This window comes from Zootoca vivipara, chromosome 8 (genome assembly GCF_965207765.1).
Source record: "Zootoca vivipara chromosome 8, rZooViv2.hap1.1, whole genome shotgun sequence".
Classification (NCBI taxonomy): domain Eukaryota; kingdom Metazoa; phylum Chordata; class Lepidosauria; order Squamata; family Lacertidae; genus Zootoca; species Zootoca vivipara.
This window is the reverse complement of record NC_142591.1, coordinates 77,956,391-77,975,849: the sequence shown is the minus strand read 5'-3', so window position 1 is coordinate 77,975,849 and position 19,459 is coordinate 77,956,391. Positions and strand designations below refer to the sequence as shown.

General features: G+C 43.7%; 1 protein-coding gene across 2 annotated transcripts in view; it reads left to right on the top strand.

The window, feature by feature from the left end:
* The first annotated feature begins 3,165 nt into the window (after positions 1-3,165).
* HHLA1 (HHLA1 neighbor of OC90) overlaps positions 3,166-19,459 on the top strand; it is a 34,492-nt gene continuing 18,198 nt past the window's right edge. The window contains exons 1-13 of one of the 2 annotated variants that reach the window (XM_088674996.1): positions 3,166-3,241; positions 4,096-4,146; positions 5,830-5,910; positions 6,121-6,204; positions 6,592-6,675; positions 7,110-7,193; positions 9,645-9,701; positions 10,315-10,401; positions 11,076-11,168; positions 11,984-12,289; positions 14,090-14,329; positions 16,884-16,961; positions 18,746-18,817. In XM_088674996.1, the coding sequence (XP_088531122.1) occupies positions 3,166-3,241; positions 4,096-4,146; positions 5,830-5,910; positions 6,121-6,204; positions 6,592-6,675; positions 7,110-7,193; positions 9,645-9,701; positions 10,315-10,401; positions 11,076-11,168; positions 11,984-12,289; positions 14,090-14,329; positions 16,884-16,961; positions 18,746-18,817 (1,393 nt within the window). The remainder of the gene's footprint in view (positions 3,242-4,095; positions 4,147-5,829; positions 5,911-6,120; positions 6,205-6,591; positions 6,676-7,109; positions 7,194-9,644; positions 9,702-10,314; positions 10,402-11,075; positions 11,169-11,983; positions 12,290-14,089; positions 14,330-16,883; positions 16,962-18,745; positions 18,818-19,459) is intronic. The other variant, XM_088674997.1, reaches the window with a different exon arrangement.

Genomic DNA, 19,459 nt, shown 5'->3' with positions numbered 1-19,459 from the left:
ATAATAATAATAATAATAATAATAATAAATTTGAAATGTTTTCTAATAAATAACAAAAATGGGTTTTATCCAAGGTTAGTAAAAACAGAGTAGACCTTAGTCCAGAGCTTTCCAAACTGTTCAGGTTGGCGACACGCTTTTTAGACATGCATCATTTTGCGAAGCAGTCATTCAGTTTTATTAGCAAACCGGGGGTTAAACTAACCCCTTTTCAAGTCCCGGGAGCAGTGCAGGGAGCATTCGCACGACACACCTACACACTGCAGCCGACACACTAACGTATTGTGACACACAGTTTGGAAAGCTCTGCCTTAGGCATTTTCATTCATTTCGGTGGGACCCTGAGGATCATCTAGTCCAACCCCCCTGCAATGCAGAAATATGTAACTGTCCCATGTAGGGATCGAACCTGTAACCTTGGCATTATCAGCACCATGCTCTAAGCAAATGGGCTATCCAGGCTTTGCACAGCTACCAAGTTCTGAGAACTAGAACTGAGATGAGCTCGCAGCCCTCCTACAGAATAGTCCATTCTTAATTACCCCCCATGATTTCTGTACTAGAGTGGGGGTGGGGTGGGGTTCAGCCACCCTTGCCGATCTACTGCAAATCTTTCCCTTCTGCCCACTCCTGCTCTAGGGATCTTGGGTGGGGGAGGAGAAAAGCCCAAAGAAAAGACAATTCATACTCCAACAAAACATTCAAAAGCCGTACCCCCAAAGCAAAAATTGTGACAATGAAACTGGGAATTGTCCCTGGTAAATAAGGACAGATGCAACACATGGGAATAACTTGAGAAGCTGTAATGAATCTCATGGGAACTGGTATCTTGTCACGGAATACCCACAAGCTCCATTTGAATAATCTTAATATATTCAAAGAGCTCCTTTCTCTTTTCTTTCTGTGTTGCTCAGTACTGCTCCCCACCAGTTTGGGTTGGAAAATTGCTTGGACATATGAGAAACGCTTCCTTTTATCCGTGACCATGTGTTGAACCAAACTGGTAACGACGGCCGGCCAGCTGACAGACCGGTTCATTCTTCCGTGCAATATTAATAGACATCAAAGGCATTTGTCTTGCTTTCATCCTTCCTCCATTCCAAAATGTTGCAATAATGCAGAGGCTCGGGTAATTGTCCGCCCAAACAGGGAGGCTATTTTGCAGATATGACACAAAGCCATCCCAATGTGGGGTTTTTTAATTTGGCCCAGCCATGTGATCTTCTGACACCATTTTGGCCTCCTGGAAAAGTCAAGAGCAGCTCAGCCATTGGGTGTGGCTGTTTAGTTTAGGAAGGGGGGGGGAGCCTTCATGAAGAGAACTTCTAATTTACCATAAGAAATGTGGGCCAGCGGCATTGCGGGAGTTCATGGTGCCCGGGGTGGGAGCCGATCATTCCTCTCTGCGAACGTTGTTTCCCCTGATGCCAGGAGGTGAGCATTGGGCTGGGCTGGGGGCTCTTGCTTTGTGCCCCCTCAAAAAGGCATTTCCAAAAAAAGATACATTTGGCACAATTTTGATGCCATCAACTGAAAATATTTAAGGAGCCAATGTTAGATATTGATGGGAAATGCCACATTTTTCGCTCCGTAAGACGCACCCAACCATAAGACACACCTAGTTTTTAGAGCAGGAAAACAAGAAAAAAATATATTCTCAGAGCGAGGCAATGGCGAACAGCCAGCCCACCGCTCCCAAACCTTCCCCGGGGCTTCAGGAGAAAGGGGAGGCTGCCAGCGAGAGCCGCACAGAGAGTGTAAGCGGCTCTCGCTTTTCAGCAAGCCAGGAGGAGGGACGGACAGGGCTCCCATCCGTCCCTCCTCCTGGCTTGCTGACAAGCAAGCAGAGTGGGAGCTGCTTACAGGCTGTGCGCGGCTCCTGCTTTGCTTGAGTGGTAGCCGCACACAGCCTGTAAGCAGCAGAGGCGGCAGGGGGACAAGCGGCCTGAAAGGAGCCGCCGCCTCTCACTGGGACAGGAGGCGCGGTTGGGAGAGGCACTGCACTGCGCCTTTCCCAACCGTGCCTCCAATGCCGGCTCTTGCGAGCGGCAGAGGCAGCAGAGGGACCAGCAGCCCAAAAGGAGCCTTATTGGGCTGCTGGTCCCGCCACCGCCCCTTTGCCGTTGTCGGCGGCTGCGGCAAAGGGGCAGGGGAGGAACGAACAGCCCCAAAGCGGGCTGCTCCTTCCTCCCCTGCTGCTCTGGTGGCGGCAGTGAAGGAGGGGGGAGCAGTGATATTTTGGGCTGCTCGTCCCTCCGCCACCGCTGGGAGCCATGGCTCGGGCGGCAAAGGCATCCCTCCGCCCGCCCACAGACATTTCCCCTTCGTTTTTAGGAGGGGGGGGAGTGCGTCTTATGGAGCGAAAAATTACGGTACTTTGTGAGCCAACATGGCAGCAGAGTATAATTAATGCATTAATCATTTTATGGCGTTCTAGCAATGAGGAAAGTTCATCATCACCATCATGTTATTGGTATGCCGCCTTTCCATAGTTAAAACAATGCCCATGGCAGCTTACAACATGACACAATTAACGTAATTGCCAACATAACAAAAGCCATAAACAATAAATAAAGCACATCAAAAGGTACACAACCAAATGGGTAACAATTTCCACATGAATCATAAAATCTAAAACTAAAAAATACATTAATATCAATAACAATTTAAAATGACATAGATAAAAAAATGAAACAACTTTAAAAAGGAGCCATCTCTGTTGAGCAGCAGAAGCAGCAGTCCTTTATGGAGCTCTCCAGGCCCCACCCCAAGCCAGGTGGAGAGAGGCAGGGCAGGGCATTATAACCTTTGGTTTTGTTTGAAGTTTACACTTGTGACTTAAAAAAAAAATCCAATAATAATATATTTTTAAAAAAAGTTACAGGTAGGTAGCTGTGTTGGTCTGAGTCGAAACAAAATAAAAAAACTCCTTCAGTAGCACCTTAAAGACCAACTAGGTTTTTATTTTGCATGCACACGAAAGCTCATACCAAAATAAAAACTTATTGGTCTTTAAGGTGCTACTGAAGGAATTTTTTAAAAAAATTTAAGTTAATCACAACCAAGTAGACTACCTTACCTTTCCACCAGAGGTACCGAGTCACCCATCTCTCTCTCTTTTCTCACACTCCAGGCAATTTACATAACTGGAAGTCAGATTCCAAAATGTCATGGTTCCCTCTGCATGGTGCTGTTAATATATCCCTCGGGTTCCTTTGCCTCCTGTTTGCTTCCAGCTTGGGTAAGTAACATACAGTATGTGCATATGCAAATCTTCACAGGGCCAGCTCTGTCAGGCAGAAGGAGGCAGCTGCCTCTGGCAGCACGGTGCTGGGAGGTTGGGAGCATCAACGAGATGCTGGTGCTTTGGGTGACCCACAGGCTGCCCGCTATCTCGTAAACTAGCCCGGTGCTCTTAGGTGAAGGAAGGGGGGATCCTATCCTATCATCAGGGTACGACCAGTATAGTTAGGGAAGGGGCTCTGTTTTGTGCTTCACCTCAAGCAGCAAAACATCTCGGACCATCTCTGGGTCTTGCTATCAGCAAAGGAGCAGGCTTTTAGCAGGTAACAAAATACCCATTTCATATTAGCTTGCAGACTTTCAGAGTCAAACCAATTTATGAAATGAGAAGCTGGAACTCGAAGCTGCCGTTCAGGCTGCAAACCTGTGTTCAATTACCTGGGAGCAAGCCCCACTGGACAAATGGGACTTTTCTTCCGAATAGATATGTGCAAGATTTGACTGCCAGGGTCCTAGAAAAAAACAACCCTGATTTTTCAGTGTAACTACCTTTGACTGCTTGAAAAATTATTGAAGTTGTTTCTAGGCTTCAATGAAAGCATCTGCTTTTTATTTTTTTAAAAGTTCCATTTACTAAATATAAACCAGACTTTCTGAATCAGATCCCAATTCATCAAGGGCACCCAAAAGGTTTCCGACTCAAAGCTTTTCCATTCCCTGTATCCCACCATTACTGATGCAGAAGATCTCCAAGAAGCACTTCACCATTTTCAAACAAAACACTCTTCAAGTAAGTTTTGTTTTGATAGATTGTGGCATGAAGCATAGAAGCCTCTTAAATATCTTTTGCAGCCGAAAGCGTGAAAGGAGAGAGCAACAAAGTGGCGGTGCTGGCAACTGCGGGTAAGTCTTTCTGTGGAAACTCAAGGGTTATAAATAAGGGAGTGTGTTGATATAGAATCATAGAATCATAGAGTTGGAAGAGACCACAAGGGCCATCCAGTCCAACCCCCTGCCAAGCAGGAAACACCATCAAAGCATTCCTGACAGATGGCTGTCAAGCCTCTGCTTAAAGACCTCCAAAGAAGGAGACTCCACCACACTCCTTGGCAGCAAATTCCACTGCCGAACAGCTCTTACTGTCAGGAAGTTCTTCCTAATGTTTAGGTGGAATTTTCTTTCTTGTAGTTTGAATCCATTGCTCCGTGTCCGCTTCTCTGGAGCAGCAGAAAACAACCTTTCTCCCTCCTCTATATGACATCCTTTTATATATTTGAACATGGTTATCATATCACCCCTTAACCTTCTCTTCTCCAGGCTAAACATACCCAGCTCCCTAAGCCGTTCCTCATAAGATATATAGTCTTGCACACTACCCAAAATCAGAACTGCAGGAAGGGTGAAGGATGAATGTTTCAAATGATGTTATCTGAAGAAGTGTGCATGCACACGAAAGCTCATACCTATGACAAACTTAGTTGGTCTCTTAAGGTGCTGCTGGAAGGAATTTTTTTATTTTGTTTCGAATGAATAAATTGATACTTTCCCCTTTGCACTCCACTCCACTTTCCCCTTTGCGCTCCACCCACCAAAAAAGGGGCTGGCTAATGCCGGCTAATGCAATATTTTGCTTGAGACAATGGTGTGATTGCGCTAACCACTATGGGTCTCTAAATCAGCTTCTTCCCATCATCATTGTGACTGTCGACCCAATTAGAACCAATGTATGAAACCCATCTGATTTGCGCTTCTCAAACCAATACACAAACCAATACAGTGGTACCTTGGTTCTCAAACTTAATCCGTTCCGGAAGTCCGTTCGTCTCCTGAAACCATTCAAAAACCAAGGTGCAGCTTCCGCTTGGCTGCAGGAGCTTCCTGCACTCAAGCAGAAGCTGTGTTGGATGTTTGGCTTCCGAAAAGCATTCAAAAACCGGAACACTTATTTCTGCGTTTTCGGCATTCAGGAGCAGATTCGTTTGACAACTGAGCCATTCGAGAACCAAGCTACCACTGTACACAGCTAGTCTTCACAATTCGCTGATATCCGAATTTCGCAATGCAGTTCCTCAACCAAACCAGAGCACTTCAGAACTTACTGCCTCAAAGCTTTCCAGAAATGTAAGAACAGCAGGATGTGCAGTTAACTCACACATGAGAACAGATTCCACATGCATGAAGTTGACTGACCAGAAGTCACTTTATGCTGGAAACAGCCGTATGAATTTGCTCCTTGGCTGTTTACGTTATCGTTGTTTTCTGTGTGCTATTGCCTGCTTCCAAACCAAGTCAAAACCAGAGAACTTTTCAGGTGTTACTGATTCTCACAAAGCACCTCTGCCAATTATGCAAAGAGGAAGAAGTCTAGTGAGGTGAGACCCAGAGAAGTAGTACAGGCATTGTACCAACCATATTGCGCATCACTGTCTTGGATGTGGCATGGCTTATGTGACCTCATTATAGCCGTTGCATATGCAATCACAAGCGCAAAACTGTTGCTGAACTATGCACTTTGAAGTGTTTGGTTTGGGCATAATTGCAACACGGAATGTCGGCACTAATAAGAAATGGTTTCTTCTTTTCCAGAGTTGCCTGCTAAATCGGTTGATCTGGCAGCGATTAACCTGACTGAATTGGTAAATGGGATGCTAAACACAGCCCTCAAAGGTATCTGTTCCTCCCCCTTCTATTATTTCCTGCATATTGATTAACTACATTCAATGCATGCCCACTTGAGAATGGAGACAGGAGGTATGTGATGTTAGGGGCAGGGGCAGGAGAAAAGCAAATGCTCTACCTGTGAGCTTGGTCCCTTCCCCGAATATGCATTTGCATGTGTGTATAATTGATGGGCAAGTTTTGTCTATATCTCCACAGGCAGCAAAAAGTTCTTCTCATTGCTGAGCATCACATCTTACAGCTCGTATGCCTTCCATAAAGTTTCCATAGTCATCTACAACAGTAAGCTAATTTTCCTTCAGGGAGGAAGGGTGGGTTATAAATCAAATAAATATATATTAATGGGTTTTTTTTAAAAAAAATTGTGGTTTCTCAATGACAATTATGCCATGCTTTTTTTTTTTTGCTTTCTTTGATGAGATTTTCCTAAAAAGGAGGATGAAAGCTCTTGATTTAGAAACAAACAATTAAATAAATATTAATAGAATTTATCTACCACTTCCTCCTCCAAGGAGCTCAAGGTTCGCCCCTTTATCCTCACAACAACCCTGCGAGGTAGGTTAGGTTGAGACACAGCAACTGGTCCAGGTAATTTATTGGACATTGCCCATGTCTTAAATGCCTCTGCAGTGTATGTCTTGTTGCTTTGTCCCCCTCCTTTCTTCACAGTATCCAACCTGAAGAATATCGACCCCACCAAATTCCCCATGAGGTACTGCTATTGCTTGAACAACAGGACAAATGACTTAACAGGTGAGTGGTGCGTGAAAGATATTTGCTATTGCCACCAGGGGGGCATTGCCAAAGTATCTGAGGGATACACCCAACATGTCAGTCTTTACTCGCATGTAAACAATATGCCGTTGCACAGGAGTTGGGTGCCAATACTTCAGAATAAAAATGGGCAATTTAAACACACTTTTTTGGGTGGAGGATGTGATGATTGTAAACCAGGGATGGAGAACATGGCAGCCCTACAGATTATTGTAAACCAGGATGGCCAGTTCTCAGGCATGTTGGGATTTGTAGTCCAACAGGTAGACTGCAGATTCCACCATCCCTGTCAAAATGTGTAGTTTGGCTCTTACTGTTCCATCATTCCACTTTTGGTAGTAAAGAGATGGACTTGGGGGAGGTCCTGGACTAGAAAAGTGCTTTATTTATTTGGCTGGGTTCTCTCTCTCCAGATTTTACTGCTTTGCTAGTTGATATCGTTGGCAACTCCACCGATTCCCTTAAAGAAATTTTCAAGTCTACCTCTATTGTGTCAGGTAAGAGTCATTGCTGGCAAATTTGATGCCAAGTCCATTAAGCTTGACAATCGCAGGGCAGGTACAGTCATACCTCGGTTTAAGTACTCCGCGGACCATCTGGAATGGCTTAATCCACTTTCCATTACTTTCAGTGGGATAGTTCGCTTCAGGTTAAGTACATTTCAGGTTAAGTACAGACTTCCGGAAACAATTGTGTACTTAAACCGAGGTACCACTGTACAGGGAATGTGGGTGCCGGGCCATGGGCCCCATCTGCCGCCCTGACCAGAGGTTCAATAACCACATGAGACGTAACCGGCTGCACTCTTGCAAAATAAAGCATACTATTCACTGTATCATATAATATATTTCAATATATGTCCATATAATCCCATATTGTAAAAGTCGATGTTTATCGCAGCTTCTACTATGGCACAGATCTACTGTCTTGTTACATCACTTTCGGTGTGTACGGTTTTTTAATGGTATTTATATTATTCTTTCTGTAAAAATGTGTGACATCACAACATTGCATTTATTTGCATCAGCCAGAACCTGTACTACCGATGAAGCCCAGGATGGCGAAACAAGGTTAATATTCCGGAAATCCTTCTCTTTTGGAATAGGATTCTGTGGAACTGAAACTTCTTGTCATGTGGATTGCTGGGACTTTATGAACTGACGTACGTGGAACAGAACGTACAAATGTCTAGACCTGATCCATGAACTGATTAGAGTATGAACTGATCCACTGGATCTTCTGCTTTTTCCATTGAATTTTATGACCCATTTCTGTTGAAATATATTACTGGTATACGATACAGTGAATAGTATACTTTATTTTACAAGAGTGCAGCCGGTGACGTCTCATCATGTGGTTATTGAATATATTTTCATGTAACCCAAAGCAATGTTGTTTTGCCCTGACCAGAGGGGCTCCCCACCCAGGGCCGTCTTACCCATAGAGGCTAATGGCGTGGGGCGCCAGGGTGCCAAGTTCTGGAGGGTGCCAGGGAAGAGGTAGAGGCTGGACGTGGCGCCTCCCGGCATCAGCTCGCCACCCTCGCCCGCCTCCACCATGCCGTGCCGACGCAGCGCCATGCCCAGAGCCTCTGTCTGACGTGGCCACTGTGGCACGAAGCAGCCAGCTGAGCTGGGAGGCGCTGCATCCAGCCTCCACCTCTTTGCTGAGAGAGGATGGATGCTTGCAGTCCTCAGTTATGGAGCGTCTCCCACTGGTGGGGGAGGCGGGCAGATGGCCAGACTCGTGGCAGTGCCCCAGCCCAAGGAGCCATGCACACATGTCCTGCTGATGCTCCACAGCTCCGTCTGGCAGCAGCATTGGAGGTGTGGGTTAGGAGGCACAATACCTGCCTTAGGGGGTGCAATACTTGCCATGCCCTGGGAACTGGCAACCCGCGCTACAGCACTGCTGCCCATGCCATGCACTGGGAGTACCCCTTTTTCAGGACTTACAGTAGCTTAAGACCCACAGTGTTTGGCTCAGTCAGCTGGATCCCAATTCAGTTGATGCTCATAGAAATGTAGATTTGGAAGGGACTATGAGGGTCATCTAGTCCAGTGTTTCTCAACCTTTTTTGGGCCACGGCACACTTGTTCCGTGAAAAAAATCACGAGGCACACCACCATTAAAAAAGTTAAAAAATTTAACTCTGTGCCGGCCTATATTATAATTATGACTGTAAGAAACACTTGCCAAATATTGCTTTCCGGCAGGTCAGTGTTGTGTATTGTCGGCTGCCAGGCTCGTTTGCACTGAGCTTTGGGAAAGAGGAGGAGAAATATTGCTTTCTGGCGGGTTAGTGTTGAATATTGGCGGCCGCCAGGCACGTGACAATGCAAATCGCCCTTCTCGTCGCCGCACATCGCAGCACACCAGCCAGCGTCTCGCGGCACACTAGTGTGCCGCGGAACAGCGGTTGAGAAACGCTGATCTAGTCTAACCCCTTACAATGTGGAGCTGGAACCCATAACCTTGAGATTAGGAGACTCGTGCTCTACCGACTGAGCTATGGAGGAAGTTAAGCTGGCGTAGCCTGGCTGAGCTGAGATCCTCCTGTTTCAGCCAAGGATCTGGTGGATCCCATCCTGGTCTTCCTGGTGGATCTTTCTATAGGATTGCTCCCTTATCCACTACACAAATTCAGGAGGGAATCAGATTTAGGCTCGATTTCCTCAGATGCTGTCGTGTGTGTGTGTGTGTGTGTGTGTGTGTGTGTTTAATGCATGCTACAAAGAAGGTCCAGTGAGGAAATTATAAGGAGGGCATTGTTCCCTGCTGTTGCCCCTTGAAATTCCAACTTGAAAGATCTTGGCACTACAACTTTCGGGATAATTTTTGGATATTTCTGTCACAGACTTTGTGATGTGAATGGGAAAACTGAAATTTTTTTTTTGGTTGTTGTTCCTCTTCAATGGGTTTTAATTAAGGCAGCATCTGTCTTTCAGTGAGCCAAGGAAATGACACGGACTGCATCTATATTTGTGTCATGTCAGGCCGCACAGGTAACCATGTAATTGCTCTTCTCTTCTCCAAATATGTTGCTTAGAAGTCTGAACTCTGTATTCAGAAGAATCCTGTGCACAAAAGCCCACCTTGGACCGTACCACTTCAGCAGGGGGTGTTCAGAGCTTCATTGCTTTGGTTGGGGGTGTTTCAGGGCAGAATCTCTGCCCAAGCTAACCTAACATGCCAAGAGGAAGGGTTGTAGTGATGGAGGCCAATCCTTAAGGGGGAATGGGGCACTGCCTCCCCAACCTCATGCTGGCTGAAGGTATTTATAACCTGTCCAGGGTGTGGCACTAACTGAAAACATCTACCTTCATGGTCCCTGTGTTGCCTTTGATGAACTCAACAGGAAGGACAATGGAGATGAAGCTAGAATTTAGTTGGCTGTGCCAGTTATTGACTCTAGTGCCACCTACTGTTGGCCTCCGTGCTTTCCACCAGCCAACACTTGGACCTGAGCTGCAGCCCTTCCCATGATTCTGGGACAAGCACTAGACTGCTTGCCTACTGCTATCCCAGGTCATTCTCTCGCCCCTTGTCACACCAGTCAATTGACTGAAAGGAACCAGGTTTTTATTGAAGCATCCTGAATCCATGTTTTCCCAACAGGCAGAAATCTGTCCGATTTGTGGGAAGCCATTGAAAAGTCACCGTTTATTAACTACACTTTTTCAGGAAATGTGTCTGACCTTCTGGGTAAGTGTATCTTGAATGTAACATGGAGGGAAGCTGAGCTGTGAAGGAACAAGAAGCATGTTTGAGTTGCATGAAATGGCCAGGCTTTGGAAGCTAAGCTTGCTTCTGTCCTAAGACCCTTTAGTGCTGCTGAGGCATTACTTATCAGCTGGGCACACAAGCAAAATGGTGGTACTTAATGTAGCTCAATCCTATCCACCAATGTCCTTCCCCGGGGCCCAATTCCTCCTTTAGCTTTTGTTACCCTTGCAAATCCCATTCAATATGAGCAGGGAATCTCAGGCCCAGAGGCCAATAATCAAAGAAATTGTAGACTTGGGAGGAACCACAAGAGTCATCACGTTCAATCTCTCTGCATTGCAGGCATGTGGCCCTTCGAAGGCTGCCTGCAAGTGAGCGTGGCCCTCAAGTTGGGGGGGGAAAGATCCCCATTCCAGCTATTTGTGAAAGCTCATCTGCAGTGTTCGTCATAAGATTCTGCGTTGCAGATACTGCCTCTGTTATTGGTTCCTGTTCAGCATGACCATGGGGCAGGCGGATTAGCGATGAGGTGCTTCTCAATCAGTTATTGCCTGTTTCCTGTGGTGGTGTTTTCCAATGTTTGGTGGTGATGGCCATTGCATTTTCTCTGCTGCAATAGCTTTCCTTTTTCTTCTTCTCTCCCTCCCTCAAAGATTTAGATTTGATTCTCCCAGGCCTGGTTCCTTTATGGGAAGATGCTGACAAGGTCATGGGTGATGCTGCAAAACACACATGGACATTTAAAAGTGCGCAAGTATCCCTCTGTGTTTGAAAAGGCAATCTTTGGTTTAAAGGGGTTGTCAGTCAATCCTCTGACTAATCCTTTGTCTTTCAATGGGCATGGTTGTTTTTAGATGTTCTTAATGCTTTTAGAAGTACAAAATGCCCTCACTTACCTTATTGTACAGGCAATGATATCATTTTGATGGGGGAAGGAAATGTGCTCTGTCTCTGATCTTCTCCATTCCACATCTCCAAAAAATGTTGCATTCTCTGTTTTCTGTATCACAGTTCCCAGGCTACTTTGGAGGAAACCATGACTGTACCTGACTGTGATGGCTTTTAGCCAAGTAGTGTTGGAAGCACAAAATCAATGTGTGTACTGGTGGAGACAGTGGTGTGTTTATGCACATATATATTTATCCTCAGACGGGGCACCACTGAGGGTACCATATGCCCCAGAGGGGCACTTAATTTGTACTGCAAAACCAGGCTTTTAGAGTTGTAGCTCCAGCCCTCTGGAATCAATTGCCAGCTGAAATGAGATGGGGCTTGAGATTTAGGTGGTTACTGAAGACCTTTTCCTTCAGAAGACCTTCCCTAAAGTGTGACCCAGTCATTTTTTTTGCAGTACTATTTGTACAACCGTAGAAATGCTTTTGTTGTTTTTCAGAACTTTTTTGGGTTCTTTTTTTGTATTCAAACTCATTTTTTATTGCTGTAGGCTATGCCAGTTTGGTAATTTGGGGCAGTGAAGCAGTTTATAAATCTGCAAAGGATAATTACATAATATCTATATCTAATCTATATATTATCTTTCTATTTCCTAAACATATTTCAGCTACAAAGATACCTATGTGGCCACAGACTGGTGACTGGAAAGGAAAAGAGATGCGTTTCACGCAAGATCCCACAATACTAACGAGTGTTAGTCCAACAGGCTTCGAAGCATCACCATCACCATCACCATCACCAACATCACCATCAACATCAACATCAACATCATCATCATCAGAGGTTTCCTTATGGCTGCAGACTGAGGCTTCAAAAGCGTATGAGGTTTCATCGACTACAACACCTTCAGCAGAGCCTCCTCCAACTCCTCTGGGAAGCTATGGCAGTCCATCAGAAACTCCAGCGACCCTCAGTGAGTTCTGAAGATTCAGAACAGGGTGCACAGTCCATATCTGGGTGGAGTGTGAACATAAAGCAGGCAACTTCAATGTGTCACTCAAACAGCCGCTTTCTAGGTGTCACATTTATTTTAATAGATTTCATTGCTTCCCTTGCGAACGCTTTTAAAACCAGCTCCGTTTCATTTCAAACAATCGTACTCTGCACAGATAACATTAAAAACGCCTTGAATATTGGCAGTTGCAACAGAAACGCCTAAAACTGCATTAAGCATGAAAAGAAATCCCAACATCTACAGTGAATCCATCTTCATATCAAAGACCAATAGCTAAGAAAAGGAGACTACCATAGCCTTTCCTTCCCTCATTCTACACAATCCGTTTTCAAATCTTTTTTTTTCATTCCCTAAAGTATGGAAAGCTAGGGTAATTTAAATTAAGTGAGCGTAACGTATGCCAGATTCAAACTACGTTCAGCAGTGAGCCAACCTAAGCCTGGCAAAGGAAGACAAGCCTTTAAAATAGCATTTGAGTTCCACCATAAGTCCCCCCAGGTTGCCATTTCATGTGACTGAGCTGGACAGAGTTAAGATTCAGAGTAAGTACCCCTTGCTTGCTCAGTCCCTCGCCTCTCCCCTGGAATGCCCATTTTTCAGGGCTTGGGCAGTTCACACTCCTGGCTCATGGGAATAGGACATATTCCCAAATAACTGTGCACAGGATTGTTGCCCTTGCATTTCCACCACAGGCAATGAAAAGACCAATGTTTGTCCACAGGCCTCTTGGACAGGCTTCTCAGCGAGCCCTCAGGATATCAACAACAACAACAACAACAACAACAACAACAACAACAATTTATTTTTACCCCGCCCAACTGGCTGAGTCTCCCCAGCCACTCAGGGTGGCTTCCAATCGAATATTAAAACAATACAGCATTAAGTATTAAAAAACTTCCCTAAACAGGGCTGCCTTCAGATGTCTTTTAAAAATAGGATAGCTGCTTATTTCCTTGACATCTGTTGGAAGGGAGTTCCACAGGGCGGGTGCCACTACCGAGAAGGCCCTCTGTCTGGTTTCCTGTTAACCTCACTTTCGCAATGAGGAAACCGCCAGAAGGCCCTCGGCGCTGGATCTCAGTGTCTGGGCTGAATGATGGGGATGGAGACGCTCCTTCAGGTATACAGGACCAAGGCTGTTTAGGGCTTTAAAGGTCAACACCAACACTTTGAATTGTGCTCGGAAACGTACTGGGAGCCAATGTAGATCTCTCAGGACCGGTGTTATGTGGTCCCAGTGACCACTCCCAGTCACCAGTCTAGCTGCCACATTCTAGATTAATTGCAGTTTCCGGGTAGAGTGCATTGCAGTATCTGTTATTAGGGTTGCCATACGTCCAGGAAAACCTGGACATGTCCTCTTTTGGGGGGCCAACATGCCCATCAGGGTAGATTTTTAAATTTTAAAGGAAATGTCTGGGCGTTTTTTTGTTTAAATTTGGGTTGTAGGGGCTTGGGGGCACACACCTGCTCAGGAGGGTGCTGTGACCTGGAAGCAGAAGCGGCACAGCAGATTGAGGCCTTTGCAGCCAAGATCAGCTAGGAGCTGGGGTCTTGCCTCCACTTGGACTAGCAATGCCTTGGGCTGCTCTTTATGCCATGGCTGCTGCCAGCCTGAGCCATGGGAAAAGGTGCACGAGGGCAACGGCGGCCCCTCATGCCTCTTTCCCCAGCTAGGGCTGGCAGTGGCTCGGGCTGCCCTCTTCTTTGCTCTTCAAGATATGACAACCCTATCTGTTATGCGTCTTAATTTTTCAGCTCCAGGGATCCCTGCACAACCGTGGACCGTTGCTGCAAAAGGTGTTGAGGCATCCTCACTGCCTTTCACCATGTGGCAACAGACTCCTGGCTTGAAAGGTGCTGAGGTTTCGTCTTTCCAAGAGTCCTCGAGGCTGCAGACGGATGCTGCGAAAGAATGGGCAGTCTTGCCCACTGCGATGGCTTCTTCCTTGCCTCCGTTGAGCTATGGCATTCTGCCTGGGACGCAGCCAGTGCCAAGTGAGCATTCAGAGTGTGGGAAGCAGGGCGATGATAGATGCCGACTGTGAATATAAGCAAACCTTGCTTTGTATACAGGGTACTGTACTTAGCTTTAGAAACACTTTGGGAGGAATCCTATAGCCAGATCCACCAGGATGAGCAGGTTAGGATCCAGCAGATCTCTGGCTGAACTTGGGAGTTTCCCGGAACAGCTTAGCTCCCTCATCCTTGGCTCCGCCAGAGATATGTCAGGATATGTTCCCCATCCCAGTTCAACAGGGACTCAGCTGGTGGTGTTATATGAAACTGCTTTGAATAATAGAATTACAGAGTTGGAAGGTACCCTGAGGGTCATCTAGTCCAAACCCCGGCAATGCAGGAATCCTCCCAAAGACTGTCCCTGGGTGTGCTTGAACCACCAACCTTCATGGTCTGACATAGTCGAAACAAAATTAAAAAATTCCTTCCAGTAGCACCTTAGAGACCAACTAATTTGTCATAGGTATGTGGGTAGCGCTGTGGGTGAAACCACAGAGCCTAGGTCGGTGGTTCGAATCCCCACGACGGGGTGAGCTCCTGTTGCTTGGTCCCAGCTCCTGCCAACCTAGCAGTTCGAAAGCACGTCAAAGTGCAAGTAGATAAATAGGTACCACTGCAGTAGGAAGGTAAACGGCATTTCCATGTGCTGCTCTGGTTCGCCTGAAGCGGTTTTGTCATGCTGGTCACATGACCTGGAAGCTGTACGCCGGCTTCCTCGGCCAATAACGCGAGATGAGCGCCGCAACCCCAGAGTCGGGTTCCTTTACCTTTAAGTTTGTCATTGGTATGAGCTTTAGTGTACATGCACACTTCTTCAGATATACTGAAACAGAAGTCACATGAATAGAGACATTGGATTCTTATCTCATTATACATGATAAAGCTATCTCTAGCCATCTCACCCCTTGCTTTTTTCTGTAAGACCAATTGCAGTCGTTAACAGTCATCAACAGGTTTACCACACCTATCAGCCAATCACCCATTCCCACCACCCTTCTGAGTAATACCCCTCCCCACCCTCTCACTATATATAAGGGTCTGGTGACTTCTGTTTCAGTGTATCTGAAGAAGTGTGCATGCACACGAAAGCTCATACCAATGACAAACTTAGTTGGTCTCTAAGGTGATACTGGAAGGAATTTTTTGTTTGTTTGTTTCAACCAACCTTCGTGTTAATCATTTGGTGACAGCAGCAGGAAGGAATGAGTCATGTCTATGAAGGAGGCAGGATGAGTCTAGCATCACAGATGCAACCTTCATATTGCCTCAGATGCAAAATATTTTGTTGGAGTTAATTCACCCATTAATTGGTGGATCATCTTCTGCAATCATGTGATATGCATGCATAGCTAAATGGGTGTATGAACTGGGAAGCTCTGTGGGTATAAATTCAGTGTAGAGATCCTTATGGGAAAAAAAATCAGTTTGTTGAAGGATTCTTATACCTTGTACACAAGATTGCACCCTTTTATTCCTGGGTGTCCTTGCAGTTTGAATCTCTATTTGTATGAGATTAAAATCCAACAGTTTGGGAACCTTTATGACTTTGTTTTAAAGCATGATCGTATTTCCAGCTCCAGCTATCTTGATATTATTTGGGGGTCCTCCCCCCCCAAAAAGCCCAACATAATCTAAAACAGGACCAGTCAATGTACTGTATTGCCTTCTAAATGTTATGGACCTCCATCTTCCATAAGACCCTACTAGCATAGGCAACAGTCAGGGAAGATGTGAGATGTAACCCAATAATGCCAAATGGAGGGTACCACATTGACTATCCCAATCTAAACAGAAGGTGGGAGAAAATCCCATTTCAGCCAAATGATCTGATGATGATGATGATTATGATTTTTAAAGCAAAGTTTCCAGTACTTAAGAAAATGTATGTACACAGTAAACTTCCTAAGAATTGAGATCAGCTCTCTATTTTTAAGCAGATCTGAAAATTTACCAAGATGCTTCAGTTTAAGAACCCCACATCAGATTTAGTCCATATTTATCTCTCATAGATATAAACCATGCAATGTTTAAATTCAGTTCAAATCAGAGGCAACTAATTTTAACATTTTTTATAACAATTTATTCATTTTCCAAAAAGATAACATTAAAAATAAACATAAAAACAACAATATATAAAAACAAAAACAAAAAACAAAACCCCCCATCATAATCAATATTTTTAAACCATAATTTTTGCTTGAGTTCCCTCCCCTCCCCTTTTGGTTTCATTGTTAAATGCTTGTTCACCCACATCCTTATAACCTTATAATCCATTTTTAGACCTTGTTCATCTTTATACAAGTGAGTTTTTAAAAGTTATACTAACATAAAAATCTATACACAAAGCTTAAGAGATGAGCATTAATCCTGTACCCCCTTTTTTATTATTCAAAGTCCTCTTTCAGTCTTGGGTCCTACATAACTAGTTTATCCTGTATAGTTCAATAGCTGAGTTTGCCAATCTTCTTCGCCTTCTTTAACGGAGTCTTCTTCCTTGTGTAGGGGCACTAATTTTAACATTCAACCCTTTCAGCAACAGGAATTCCTTTACCGCTGGCTTCTCCTTCCATAGAGAAAGTACAGGATGCATTGAAGACCCACCCTCCTCCCTGTGAGTAGAGATTGTCTATGAAAATGTCTGAATAATCTACTGGAAAGATCCTGCATGGGTTACTCTCTTGCAGCAAAACCAACCCAAAGTTTGTGTGTCATTAAAAAAATTAAAAGAGCCTGATTTTTCTGATGAAGTCCTGTGGTATCTCAGCATGAGTAACAAGGGATGCTGGGAAATTCAGTTCAGTTTGCATTTAAAGCTGATCTCACTGAATTTATGCTTGCCGAAGCAGTATGCAAACTGAAACACACCTCATTCTCCTCTATTTTCCCCTCAATGCAGTTCTTTTTTAAAAATAAAAAATAGGCATAGCTGCCAAGTTATCCCTTTTTTAAAGGGATTTTCCCTTATGCTGAATAGGCTTCCTCGCGAGAAAAGGGAAAAATTGGCAGCTATGAATAGGTTTTCATTGGTTTCTTTCTTAAAAACATTAACACACAACATATTTACAAATACGAATATTCTTCATACACAGAAATGATTTACAGAAAAAAAGAATAAAGAAAAAACAAAAGAAAAAAACAAAACAAAAAACAAAAAAATCATTAATTGAACATCATTTACATCTCTTCTATTTTGACTTCCAATTTACCTCTCTGTAATTTGCAGACTTTAATCTTGCCATATCGCACAATTCTTACCTAATTACATTGTTATCTATTCCTTAGCTTAATTTGGGTTCAATTATGTTCTGCCGGTTGGATTATGGATACCTTATTATTTAATATATATTCGTCAAAAATCCTCCATTCCTTTTTTATTTTTTGTTTTGTCTGCCCTCTGATTCTTCCAGTGAATTTTGCTAGCTGTGAGTATTCTTTCATTAAAATTTGCCACTCTAGTATGCTGGGTGTGTTACTGCTTTTCCAATTTCTCGTGACTAGTACTCTTGCTGCTACTATTCCATACATTAACAGCGTTCTATTGGCACTTTTAATTTCCTCTGGAATTATGTTTAAAAGAAACATTTCCGGTTTCTTTTTAAATGTAGTATTTGTCATTTTCTTTAATTCTTCATAGATCTCACTCCAGTATTTACACATCTTTGGACATTTCCACCACATATGTATTTGTGATCCTATTTCCGCCTCACACCTCCAGCACCTAGATGATTGATTTTTGTACATTTTGGCTAGTTTATCTGGTGCTTGGTACCACATGTACATCATTTTAAAGATGTTTTCCATCAAATTATAACAGGCGGTCAATTTTAAATCCACTCTCCAGAGCCTTTCCCACTGCTCCATGAGGACATTATATCCAAAATCTTGGGCCCACTTCACCATTACTGATTTGGTTTGCTCTTCAATGAGTTCCCACTCCAGCAACAGGTCATATATACGTGAAATGTGTTTTCCATCCTTATTTATCAATGCTTTTTCAAATTTGGATGTTTCTTTGGCAATTCCCAATTTTTTATCTTCATGAAATCTCTGATTAATTTGGAAAAATTGAAGTCAATCTGAAAGGTATTTTTTTATTTCATCATATTCTTTTAGTTTTCCCCTCAATGCAGTTCTGTGGCCAGACAATGTCCACAGAAATACTAGGGTAAATAAATACACATAAAAATGCTGACAAGTTTCACTAGGCTCATCATCAGGGAATGGGGTCATGTGCACATCCTTTGGATTCATGGGAGAATCTCCTGCACCTCTCCTAACTTGTTTGAGGAACTGCTGTAACATAATTGCTGTGAAACCCCCAATGCTACAAGAGCAATCCTTCTTGCCATTGCAATTAAGTTAAGAGCATACATGTTTCTGCTTTTGCTTCTTCAGCTGAAGCCCTTACGTTCTGGACGCGACCAGCTTCTTTGAAACGGACCAAAGCGCCTCCCCCAATGCAGACAGGTGAGCTTATTTTGCAGGGGAAGGAATCCACAACACCTCAGTGTATCTTGCGAATTTTTTTTTCTTCAAATAATTTTTATTATTTTCCATTAACCACATCACTGTAAATACATCCTAATTCCAATTTCCTTCATAGAACCAAAAAACAAAAACAAAAAAGACAAAAGAAGGCCTACGAAAAAGAAGGCCAAAAAAAATAAGAAAAATAAGAAAAAAGGTGAAAAAAAGAGGAAGAAAAAAACAAAACAAAACACAAAAATAGAAATTAAACTTCTTAATTCAAATCATTTCATAACCATCTAGACATCCCCGACTTCCCCCACTCTGAATTCCTTGTTAATTATCAATTGGACAGTTTTCACAATAATAATTCACCCCTTCATAATAATCCAAATTAACTTTCCTGCTTTACACATAATACTCATATTTATAAATCTATACTTTCAATTTTATATTTCCAATTTCCAAACTTATTTCAACTCTATTTCAATTCTTCAAACTTTTAATTCTTCCCTTAACTTATTGTTTTTTACCAAGAATATTTTTTTTTCAAATTATCAAAATCTAACCTCTTTCCTTCTCACTAATCAATTTATCACATCCCCCCTACTACTGTAACCGAATCCCTTAGACATTTCAATG